This window comes from Arachis ipaensis, chromosome B04 (assembly GCF_000816755.2).
Source record: "Arachis ipaensis cultivar K30076 chromosome B04, Araip1.1, whole genome shotgun sequence".
Lineage (NCBI taxonomy): Eukaryota > Viridiplantae > Streptophyta > Magnoliopsida > Fabales > Fabaceae > Arachis > Arachis ipaensis.
In genome coordinates this window covers 131,502,410-131,514,512 of record NC_029788.2, presented here as the reverse complement: position 1 = coordinate 131,514,512, position 12,103 = coordinate 131,502,410, and the positions used below count along the sequence as shown (strand labels likewise).

The window sequence follows — 12,103 nt, the reverse complement described above, 5'->3', positions numbered from 1 at the left end:
TAAACTACTATTTTATTATCAAAAGATTCAAAAAAATTTTTACAGAATAACCCTTGAAAGAAAAATAAAATAATATTTTGACCTTCTAAAAATGATTGAAATTTGGCAAAATATACCAAAAATGATCATTTACTCTATTTTCATTCTTCCTCCTTGTATTTACCAAAACTAATGTAACTCACTTTTTTAAAAAAAATTTTAAAGATCAAATTAATTCAACAATACAATTTTAAGAACAAAATTAAATATTTACTTTAAAACAACAAAAAACAAAAAACAAAATACACTATCATCATATGCAGAACCTTAGACCAGTAAAATATTAGAAAGGTGTGTGATCATGACTGATACCATGTCCATATGCCAAGTCTTTGGTCTAAGAAAAACATTTGCACACTCTTTATAGCAGTATATAATTTTTTCTTTAAAAAAAAAAACAGCATCTTTAAAGTGATTCCTTTCGAAAGTGAATGCTATCAATAGGACAGAAAGATGTGTTTTATATGATCAAGAATATAAAAACAAGTGTCATGTGTGCATTAGAATAAAAAAATAAAAAATTTATAATAAAAGAAAAGAAATGAATAAGAAATATTATGTGAACCAATAAAAGTGAATTAAGTCATTTTTTCTTTTTGAAAAAGAAAATTACACACTTTCTCCTTTTTACAAAATACTAGTCCTGTAAATGGTTTTGATAAGCTTTATGCTTTGTGGAGAAATATTTGACAAAAGTATATATGTCCTTTAAAATTCATCACCTTTGTTATTATAGATGTATAATATACGAATTAGGAAGTGTGAGCTGCTTTTTAGTTGAGAAGTGAGAGACATTCACAAAGCTTCTTCATTCAGCTTCTTCTATATATTCTGATCACTGATATCATAGGGTTACTACCATCTTCACATCACAACAATGGCTAAAGTTGGAAGAATGAAGCTGGGATCACAGGGCTTGGAAGTGTCTCAGCAAGGACTTGGTTGCATGGGAATGTCTGCTGTCTATGGACCTCCAAAACCAGAGCCTGACATGGTTGCTCTCATTCAGCATGCTGTTCAAAGTGGGGTCACTTTCCTTGACACTGCTGATGTTTATGGCCCTCACACCAATGAAATTCTAATTGGAAAGGTTCCTTCTTGAACTTTGATTCAGATACCCTTTTGGATTTTCTTTTGATTCCTTATGTTCTTCTGAGAAGTTCCCTTAGTTTTAATTAGACTAATGTTAATTGCATATAGTAGTTACTTGCTATCTCATGAGATAAAATAAGACAGAAAATTTTGTATCATGTCTTTTGAGGATTAGTCATTGTGTTTGATGGTGGATATGCTGAGTAACCAAAACAAAAATAAAAAATGTTCTTGGGATATCTACTTTTTCTATGTGAAGATATCATGCGCTTTTGTTGTAGTTAATTTCAATTTTGGGGCAGGCTTTGAAGGGAGGGCTGAGAGAGAAGGTTGAATTGGCAACCAAGTTTTCAATCAATTTTATTGAGGATGGAAAGTTTGAGATCCATGGAGATCCAGAATATGTGAGAGCTTCCTGTGAAAGAAGCTTGAAGAGACTTGACATTAATTGCATTGATCTCTATTTCCAGCATAGAGTTGATACTCGCGTGCCAATTGAAGTCACGGTTTTACCCCTTTCTTTGTTCTTCTTTTTTTGTCTTATGATAGCTCTGTTATCACCAACTTGAAATTATTTATTCAGGGAAGTTAAACCTTGTAAATTGTCTACTATTATTCCAGATATACATAGGTTAACTTACAATTAGGTAGTTTATGTAATTTGGTAGGTTTAAATCACCATGTTTGCATCAACAAAAAACTTACTTAGCCTTGTATTGTGCTATACAATAACCCCAATCTGCATTTAGAATATATGTCTTTGTATCCTATAATGCTTTAGTCTATTTCCAAGCTTTTATATCATATAGTTAAGGAAATGCGAGTATGCGACATGTTTTGGAATTGACATCTGTTACAATCCTAGAGCTAGGAAATGAGATAATTACATATATTAAGGGTTGTGTATGATGACTTCAAATTTTTCCCTTGTAAATTTTAATCAAGATGGGGGAGCTTAAGAAGCTTGTTGAGGAGGGAAAAATAAAGTACATCGGTCTAAGTGAGGCATCGGCTTCAACAATCAGAAGAGCACATGCTGTTCATCCCATAACAGCTGTGCAAATTGAATGGTCTCTTTGGACAAGAGATGTTGAGGAAGAAGTGATTCCAAGTTGCAGGTTTGAATCTAATCATTCATAAGTATTAATGTTCTTGTTAACAAGAAAATCTCTTTCTAGGACTTCTCATAAAACATCATGATACAATGTCTGAATTTTTGGCTTCCAACTATTGTCCTTTTCAGGGAACTTGGCATTGGAATTGTTGCATATAGTCCTCTTGGCCGCGGATTCTTTTCATCCGGATCAAAGTTGCTTGATAATTTATCACAGGACGACTTCAGGAAGGTTTGTGTCACACGTGTGCGATTACAGAAATTCATGCTCTGATCACTTGTGCATTTCCATAATCATGTTTTGTACTCAGTTACATATTTTCACCTATTTAAAAACTTGGTGTCCTTCAGAAATCTTAACAAGTCAAACTTTAGTATATAAGTTACCTACTAATATTATTAGGATTTTGTTGATCAGTGACCTAAAAAGATATATGATAATATATATTCATTTCATAACACTTGCATCTTACTATATTATGTTTTTCAAATGTTCATAAAAAAAAAAAACTTGTGTGTTTGCAGGCTCTGCCTAGATTTCAACCTGAAAACCTGGAGTCAAACAAGACTATATTTGAGAGGGTCAATGAAATGGCCGCAAAGAAAGGATGCACACCATCTCAGCTTGCATTGGCATGGCTTCACCACCAAGGCAATGATGTCTGCCCCATACCCGGAACCACCAAAATTGAGAACCTTAACGACAACATTGGAGCCTTGTCTGTGAAACTTACACCACAAGAAATGACAGAACTCGAGTCCTTTGCTGCCGCAGATGTTGTCAAGGGTGGTAGATATCCAGATGATCTTATACCTACATGGAAGAACTCTGATACTCCACCACTTTCTTCTTGGAAAGTTGTTTAATCAAGTTCATCACTTAATGTTTAATTTACTATTTCACCCTCTGGAGTGTTGATACTTTCAATAAATAGATCAGTATGAAGGGAATTTAGGTGTTCCCTTTTGAAATGAATTTGGTTACATCAGTGAATCTTTCAAATTTCTGGCTGCTGATTTTGTATTCTTAACTTCGAAGTGGTTTTTGGATTCTATTGCAGATAACTTCATATGTATTCTACAAAACATAGTTTACATCTCGGTTTCATCATGAATTTTTAAAACAATTAATAAAAATGTTTATAAATCACTCAACTGGCCAACCATAAATTTTTTTGTGTCATGAAAAACATTAAAAAGATAACTATTTGTATCATGTAAGAATTTCATTTTTCTATTCTAATTGAAGCAATATATAGTAATATTTGGTATTCATAATACTAAGACTTAATTCAATATGTCAAAGATTTTTCTGACTCTGACGAATATCAAACACAAAAATGAAATGCAAATAATTAGACCTTTCAACTGATTTGTAATGAAGATTTCTAACTAACAACATCATCCATGCATGCATGATCATCTCCAAAAGTGTGAGAAAAACCCATGAGCAAATTCGAGACCATATGAACCATCTTCATTCATTAGAATAATAACCATTGTTTGTTGATGATGAAATCTCCCTTCTCATTTCTTCTACTCTTCTAATAATATTATAATACCCTTAACTGCTATATCAAATGCATCCTCAACTTTCCCTAATCTAGACCTTGGTTCATTTTATGTAACTCTTGGAATAATAACTTCTCTCATCTTAGAAATTCTAGTCCTAGAAACCCTAGCCAATGTGTCATTGATAATTGATTTGTTCTCTCTAACATCACCTTCAGGTATGAACACAGAGTAGCTCAAATAGTCTTTTGGTAAATGCCATCTATATTGTTCATAAGCTGACTTTGGATGGAAAAAAACCGGTATGCAGCCGGCAAAGATTGCGTCGAAAGTTGATCTCCTCGTGTAGGAATCGTCGGACGGCTCCAAGCAAATTGATCTTTGAAAAACACTCATGATGCTGACCGGATCTTCAGAAATATTTTTGTTGTTTTTCCCCCTGTAGCATCCAAGGAGTTTGCAACTTCTAAAGATTGGCCTTGTCTGATCAGCTCGTTTCTAAAGGAATCCGGTGCATTAGGCCTTGGGGCGCCTGCAAAGGAGAACAAATAAGGCCTCTTCATCCTTCTCATTCTCTTTTGCCACAAAGAAACATGAAGATCTTTTGAGAATTTGTCTGAGGGTGACTTCAGACAGGTTTGTGTTAACACAAATTACTGCTAATTACTTGTGCATTTGTATAATTAAGTGTAGCTTGGCATTTTTTACAATTTTTCGTTGGTTCAAACTTTAATCATGAAGTCACTATTAATTTCTGTATTGATCTTCCTTTATTTATATACTTAGCATTATATCACATAATAATGATGATTGCTAATTAACTCAACATAGTTAAACAAGTCAAGTAGTTTGGTTAATCTTATGTGTTCACTTACAGAATCTGGTAGATTCCAACCTGAGAATCTGGAGAAGAACAAGACTATATTCGAGAGGGTTAATGAAATGACGACGAAGAAGGGATGCACTCCATCTCAGCTTGCATTGGCATGGGTTCACCACCAAGGAAATGGTGTCTGCCCCATTCCTGGAACCACCAAAGTTGACAATTTTAACCAAAACATTGGTGCTTTATCTGTGAAACTTGCACCACAAGAAATGGCAGAACTCGAGTCCTTTGCTGCAGACGCTGTCAAGGGTGATAGATACACCGGCGATCTAATTACCTGGAAGAACTCTGATAGTCCACCACTCTCTTCTTGGAAAGCTGTTTAATTTTCTTGCTCTTGATTTGTTCTTTCAATTAATTAAGTAATCTGAAGTTTGAACTCTGTTCCAGATAACTTCATGTATGTGTGTGTGTTTCTCTGTCTAAATAAACAAAAGACTTAAGCACATCAACAATGGCATGCCTTCTACTATTAATCTTTGACCAAGGTGAAAGCAAAGTTTCATATCTAAATGATTCAGTGATTTGTATTTTTTTTTATGTTAAAAATTATGGTCATAAGTGAATGAATGTAACTAACAAGTAAGTATTCATTTTGTTCTATTTTATTTCTTCAAGATCCAATAGTTTTTCACTGTAAATATATGAGGTGAAAGGTCCTATTAACATTTTTATAAAGAAAATAAAGGTGAGGTCCACCATTTGATTAGTTAAATGGGGGTGGGTTTGTGGGATTCTTTTTCTAATTGCTATATTCTATAATGTCTCCTGGTAGTGGGACAATTTTTTTTTTTTTAATTATACTTACTTTCTTGTTTAGAATAACTATACTCAGCCATTTGACGTTTCACAGCTGTAGTCATTTGACAATTAACATTCACAAAGCTTCATTCAGCTTCATCCACTGATATCATAGTGCTATCATCATCTTCACATTACAACAATGGCTAAAGTTGGAAGAATGAAGCTGGGTTCACAGGGCTTGGAGGTGTCTCAGCAAGCATGGACCTCCAAAACCAGAACCAGATATTGTGATAGGAATTATGACTTCCTCCACTCCCCTTGTTTTATTTTTAGTTTAGTATTGTTTTTGTTTAGAAAAGCATTCAAAAGGAAGAAGAGCACTGTGCTTTTGGCATTAACTAAATTGCATTAAATTATGCTGATCTAGTTTACTGAACCCCACCAAAAACTCAACTTTAGTGAGATAATCAAATACCAAATCCATTTAACTTCATTGCATTTAAGAAGATAAAGACATATCCGGGATGAAAACCAACATAATTAAGACCTAGGGCATATTCTCTTACAGATAATTTATTTTATTTTGTGCCTACTGAAAAATAAAAGTATTGAAATATACCAATCAAGAACAAACGTAATCCAACAATGGGAACCTTAAATATATATAGTGGTACATAATCTTGGATAAAAATAATATATTTTACCTAAGTGTTGTAACTACTATTACAACATGGAGATAGTCATAAATTTATCCTCATTAGTCATAATGATTTCTAATGAAATGAATGATTAAAAACATGATATTAATTAATAATCTTTGCCTTGCAATCATGATGGAGTTTTCAACTACTTATAAGAGTAGGCACATAGCTCAGAACATTCATTCAAAGAAGCCAAATAAAACTTCTGCATCACTCTTCGAACACTGATCATAGTTGCAACTTGCAAGCACATCATCACCACAACACAGCAATGGCTAAAGTTGGAAGAATGAAACTGGGATCACAAGGTTTGGAGGTATCTCAGCAAGGACTTGGTTGCATGGGAATGTCTGCTTACTATGGACCTCCAAAGCCAGAACCTGACATGGTTGCTCTCATTCACCATGCTGTTCAAAGTGGTGTCACATTCCTTGATACCTCTGATGTCTATGGTCCTCACACCAATGAAATTCTGATTGGAAAGGTTCCTACTTGAGCTTTGATTCACCTACCCTTTTGACTTTTCTTCTGATTTTTTATTTTTTTTAGTTGTTCTGATCCTTGGACTTAATTGGAGACAGATAAGTTGACATAAACAGTTCAGTTGATCTTATCCAAGTGAAAAAAATAACGAGTGATTCAAGATTTTATGTTGCTTTCTTCTCTGTTATAGATCATGGATTCTTCTTAAGCAAGTTCTCAAGTTTGAATTTTATGTCACAATTTTGTTTTGGCTTGTGCATATGATATTATGATGAAATGTTTGGAACTTTGAGACAGGCTTTGAGTGGAGGGGTGAGAGAGAAGGTTGAATTGGCAACCAAGTTTGGTATCCGCATTTCTGATGATGGAAAATTTGAGAACTGTGGTGATCCATCATATGTGAGAGCTGCCTGTGAGGGAAGCTTGAAGAGACTTGACATTGATTGCATAGATCTCTATTACCAACATCGAATCGATACACGTGTTCCAATCGAAATAACGGTTTGAATCTTTCTCTATCATAAAATAAGTCTTTAGGTCAACTTGAACCATAAGAGTTTACGAGTTAACTCGAGAAATTAATAACCTTGAATTTCACATTTAACTAGTTCAGTGAACACTAATGTTTGAATTATTCATCACTTAACAAGATTGAATATCATAGTGTTAAGGAAATGCAATCTGTTTTATGGAACTGACATTTAGTATGTTAATTGTTAAGAGCATGAAGTAATAAAAATAGACTACTTTATGTGTGATGACTTCAACTTTTTCACTTCTTCAATTTCAAGTTAAGATTGGTGAGCTTAAGAAGCTTGTTGAGGAGGGAAAAATAAAATACATTGGTCTATCCGAGGTTTCAGCTTCAACAATCAGAAGAGCACATGCTGTTCATCCCATATCAGCTGTGCAGTTAGAATGGTCTCTTTGGTCAAGAGATGTTGAAGAAGAAGTGGTTCCAACTTGCAGGTGCAGTTTAAAGAGAATGAATAACTAGATGTTTGAAACACTAAGATGATCCAACGGCATAGATTGTATAGAAGTTACTATGATCTATATGATTGGATTATCTTAGCCTATATCATCAATATAAATATATGATCCACAATTTAGTTTCATGGCTTCTAAATTTTATACTTCTCAGGGAACTTGGTATTGGAATTGTTGCATATAATCCTCTGGGGAGAGGATTCCTTTCATCAGGAACAAAGTTACTTGAGAATTTATCTGATGGTGACTTAAGACAGGTTTGTGTTAACACAAGTTAGTGCTAATTACTTGAGCTACCTTGGCATTTTTTACAAATTTTCATTAGTTCAAACTTTAATCATGAACTCACTATTATTTTCTGTATTTTCTGTATTGATCTTGCTTTAGTTATATACTTAGCATTATATCATATAATAATGATGATTGCTAACTGAACACATTAAACAGAATACAGTTTTCTTGATCAACAAAGTTAAACAAGTAAAGTAGCTTGGTTAATCTTATGTGTTCTGTTACAGAATCTGCCTAGATTCCAACCTGAGAATCTGAAGAAGAACAAGACTATATTCGAGGGGGTTAATGAAATGGCTGCGAAGAAGGGATGCACTCCATCTCAGCTTGCATTGGAACCACCAAAGTTGACAATTTTAACCAAAACATTGCTGCTTTATCTGTGAAACTTGCACCACAAGAAATGGCAGAACTCGAGTCCTTTGCTGCCGCGGACACTGTCAAGGGTGATAGATACGCCGGAGATCTGAGAACATGGAAGAACTCTGATACTCCACCACTCTCTTCTTGGAAAGATATTTAATTTTCTTGCTGTTGATTTGTTCTTTTAATTAATTAAGTGGTTTGAAGTTTGAACTCTGTTGCAGATAACTTGATGTGTGTGTTTCTATGTCTAAATAAACAAAAGGCTTATACTATTAATCTTTGACTAAGGTGGAAGCAAAGTTTCATATCTGAATGATTCAGTGAACTTTTTTTTTTTTTTTTTGAAAATAAAAAATGAGAAAATTTAGGTGACTAACAATTTTTTTTTAGTCAATAATATTACTTTTACGGGTAAAATACTATTTTATTACCAAAAGATTCAAAAAAAATTTTACAGAATAACCCTTGAAATAAAAATAAAATAATATTTTGACCTTCTAAAAATGATTGAAATTTGACAAAATATGAAAATATACAAAAAATGATAATTTACTCTATTCATTCTTCCTCCTTGTATTTACCAAAACTAATGTAACTCACTTTTTTTTTCCCAAAAATTTTAAAGATCAAATTAATTCAACAGTACAATTTTAAGAACAAAATTAAATATTTACTTTAAAACAACAAAAAACAAAATACACTATCATCATATGCAGAACCTTAGACCAGTAAAATATTAGAAAGGTGTGTGATCATGACTGATACCATGTCCATATGCCAAGTCTTTGGTCTAAGAAAAAAAAACATTTGCACACTCTTTATAGCAGTATATAATTTTTTCTTTAAAAAAAAACAGCATCTTTAAAGTGATTCCTTTCGAAAGTGAATGTTATCAATAGGACAGAAAGATGTGTTTTATATGATCAAGAATATAAAAACAAGTGTCATGTGTGCATTAGAATAAAAAAATAAAAAATTTATAATAAAAGAAAAGAAATGAATAAGAAATATTATGTGAACCAATAAAAGTGAATTAAGTCATTTTTTCTTTTTGAAAAAGAAAATTACACACTTTCTTCTTTTTACAAAATACTAATCCTGTAAATGGTTTTGATAAGCTTTATGCTTTGTGGAGAAATATTTGACAAAAATATATATTTCCTTTAAAATTCATCACCTTTGTTATTATAGATGTATAATATACGAATTATGAAGTGTGAGCTGCTTTTTAGTTGAGAAGTGAGAGACGTTCACAAAGCTTCTTCATTCAGCTTCTTCTATATATTCTGATCACTGATATCATAGTGTTACTACCATCTTCACATCACAACAATGGCTAAAGTTGGAAGAATGAAGCTGGGATCACAGGGCTTGGAGGTGTCTCAGCAAGGACTTGGTTGCATGGGAATGTCTGCTGTCTATGGACCTCCAAAACCAGAGCCTGACATGGTTGCTCTCATTCAGCATGCTGTTCAAAGTGGGGTCACTTTCCTTGACACTGCTGATGTTTATGGCCCTCACACCAATGAAATTCTAATTGGAAAGGTTCCTTCTTGAACTTTGATTCAGATACCCTTTTGGATTTTCTTTTGATTCCTTATGTTCTTCTGAGAAGTTCCTTAGTTTTAATTAGACTAATGCTATTTGCATATAGTAGTTAGTTGCTATCTCCTGAGATAAAATAAGACAGAAAATTTTGTATCATGTCTTTTGAGGATTAGTCATTGTGTTTGATGGTGGATATGCTGAGTAACCAAAACAAAAATAAAAAATGTTCTTGGGATATCTACTTTTTCTATGTGAAGATATCATGTACTTTTGTTGTAGTTAATTTCAATTTTGGGGCAGGCTTTGAAGGGAGGGCTGAGAGAGAAGGTTGAATTGGCAACCAAGTTTTCAATCAATTTTATTGAGGATGGGAAGTTTGAGATCCATGGAGATCCAGAATATGTGAGAGCTTCCTGTGAAAGAAGCTTGAAGAGACTTGACATTAATTGCATTGATCTCTATATCCAGCATAGAGTTGATACTCGCGTGCCAATTGAAGTCACGGTTTTACCCCTTTCTTTGTTCTTCTTTCTTTGCCTTATGATAGCTCTGTTATCACCAACTTGAAATTATTTATTCAGGGAAGTTGAACCTTGTAAATTGTCTACTATTATTCCAGATATACATAGGTTAACTTACAATTTGGTAGTATATTATGTAATTTGGTAGGTTTGAATCACAATGTTTGCATCAACAAAGAACTTACTTAGCCCTGTATTGTGCTATACAATAACCCCAATCTGCATTTAGAATATATGTCTTTGTATCCTATAATGCTTTAGTCTATTTCCAAGCTTTTATATCATATAGTTAAGGAAATGTGAGTATGCGACATGTTTTGGAATTGACATCTGTTACAATCCTAGAGCTAGGATATGAGATAATTACATATATTAAGGGTTGTGTATGATGACTTCAAATTTTTCCCTTGTAAAATTTAATCAAGATGGGGGAGCTTAAGAAGCTTGTTGAGGAGGGAAAAATAAAGTACATCGGTCTAAGTGAGGCATCGGCTTCAACAATCAGAAGAGCACATGCTGTTCATCCCATAACAGCTGTGCAAATTGAATGGTCTCTTTGGACAAGAGATGTTGAGGAAGAAGTGATTCCAACTTGCAGGTGTGAATCTAATCCTTCACAAGTATTAATGTTCTTGTTAACAAGCAAATCTCTTTCTAGGACTTCTCATAAAACATCATGATACAATGTCTGAATTTTTGGCTTCCAACTATTGTCCTTTTCAGGGAACTTGGCATTGGAATTGTTGCATATAGTCCTCTTGGCCGCGGATTCTTTTCATCCGGATCAAAGTTGCTTGATAATTTATCACAGGACGACTTCAGGAAGGTTTGTGTCACGTGTGCGATTACAGAAATTCATGCTCTGATCACTTGTGCATTTCCATAATCATGTTTTGTACTCAGTTACATATTTTCACCTATTTAAAAACTTGGTGTCCTTCACAAATCTTAACAAGTCAAACTTTAGTAGATAAGTTACCTACTAATATTATTAGGATTTTGTTGATCAGTGACCTAAAAAGATATATGATAATATATATTCATTTCATAACACTTGCATCTTACTATATTATGTTTTTCAAATGTTCATAAAAAAAAAACTTGTGTGTTTGCAGGCTCTGCCTAGATTTCAACCTGAAAACCTGGAGTCAAACAAGACTATATTTGAGAGGGTCAATGAAATGGCCGCAAAGAAAGGATGCACACCATCTCAGCTTGCATTGGCATGGCTTCACCACCAAGGCAATGATGTCTGCCCCATACCCGGAACCACCAAAATTGAGAACCTTAACGACAACATTGGAGCCTTGTCTGTGAAACTTACACCACAAGAAATGACAGAACTCGAGTCCTTTGCTGCCGCAGATGTGGTCAAGGGTGGTAGATATCCAGATAATCTTATACCTACATGGAAGAACTCTGATACTCCACTACTTTCTTCTTGGAAAGCTGTTTAATCAAGTTCATCACTTAATGTTTAATTTACCATTTCACCCTCTGGAGTGTTGATACTTTATTACTTTCAATAAATAGATCAGTATGAAGTGCATTTAGGTGTTCCCTTTTGAAATAAATTTGGTTACATCAGTGAATCTTTCAAATTTCTGGCTGCTGATTTTGTATTCTTAACTTCGAAGTGGTTTTTGGATTCTATTGCAGATAACTTCATATGTATTCTACAAAACATAGTTTACATCTCGGTTTCATCATAGAATTTTTAAAACAATTAATAAAAATGTTTATAAATCACTCAACTGGCCAACCATAAATTTTTTTGTGTCATGAAAAACATTAAAAAGATAACTATTTGTATCAT

The 12,103-nt window shown here is 33.5% G+C and overlaps 2 protein-coding genes and 1 pseudogene across 5 annotated transcripts; all 3 read left to right on the top strand.

Moving 5' to 3' along the window:
• On the top strand, positions 779 to 5,126 carry LOC110262338 (probable aldo-keto reductase 2). Of its 3 annotated transcripts, XM_016339106.2 has the most exons (6): positions 917 to 1,129; positions 1,434 to 1,637; positions 2,077 to 2,249; positions 2,375 to 2,477; positions 2,771 to 3,039; positions 4,900 to 5,126. In XM_016339106.2, the coding sequence occupies exons 1-6, from the start codon at positions 917 to 919 to the stop codon at positions 4,967 to 4,969; spliced, it is 1,032 nt and encodes a 343-aa protein (XP_016194592.1). In that variant the 3' UTR covers positions 4,970 to 5,126. The 3 variants fall into 3 exon arrangements, with proteins under 3 accessions (XP_020977870.1, XP_016194592.1, XP_020977869.1); XM_021122210.1 differs by lacking the exon at positions 4,900 to 5,126 and having other exon boundaries at positions 2,771 to 3,340; XM_021122211.1 differs by lacking the exons at positions 1,434 to 1,637; positions 4,900 to 5,126 and having other exon boundaries at positions 779 to 1,129; positions 2,771 to 3,340.
• Positions 6,216 to 8,501, top strand: LOC107635599 (annotated as a pseudogene).
• Positions 9,381 to 11,898, top strand: LOC107635595 (probable aldo-keto reductase 2). Of its 2 annotated transcripts, XM_016339112.2 has the most exons (5): positions 9,381 to 9,763; positions 10,067 to 10,270; positions 10,713 to 10,885; positions 11,011 to 11,113; positions 11,403 to 11,898. In XM_016339112.2, exons 1-5 carry the CDS (start codon positions 9,551 to 9,553, stop codon positions 11,742 to 11,744), a joined length of 1,035 nt encoding a protein of 344 aa, XP_016194598.1. In that variant the 5' UTR covers positions 9,381 to 9,550; the 3' UTR covers positions 11,745 to 11,898. The 2 variants fall into 2 exon arrangements, with proteins under 2 accessions (XP_016194598.1, XP_020977871.1); XM_021122212.1 differs by lacking the exon at positions 10,067 to 10,270 and having other exon boundaries at positions 9,407 to 9,763.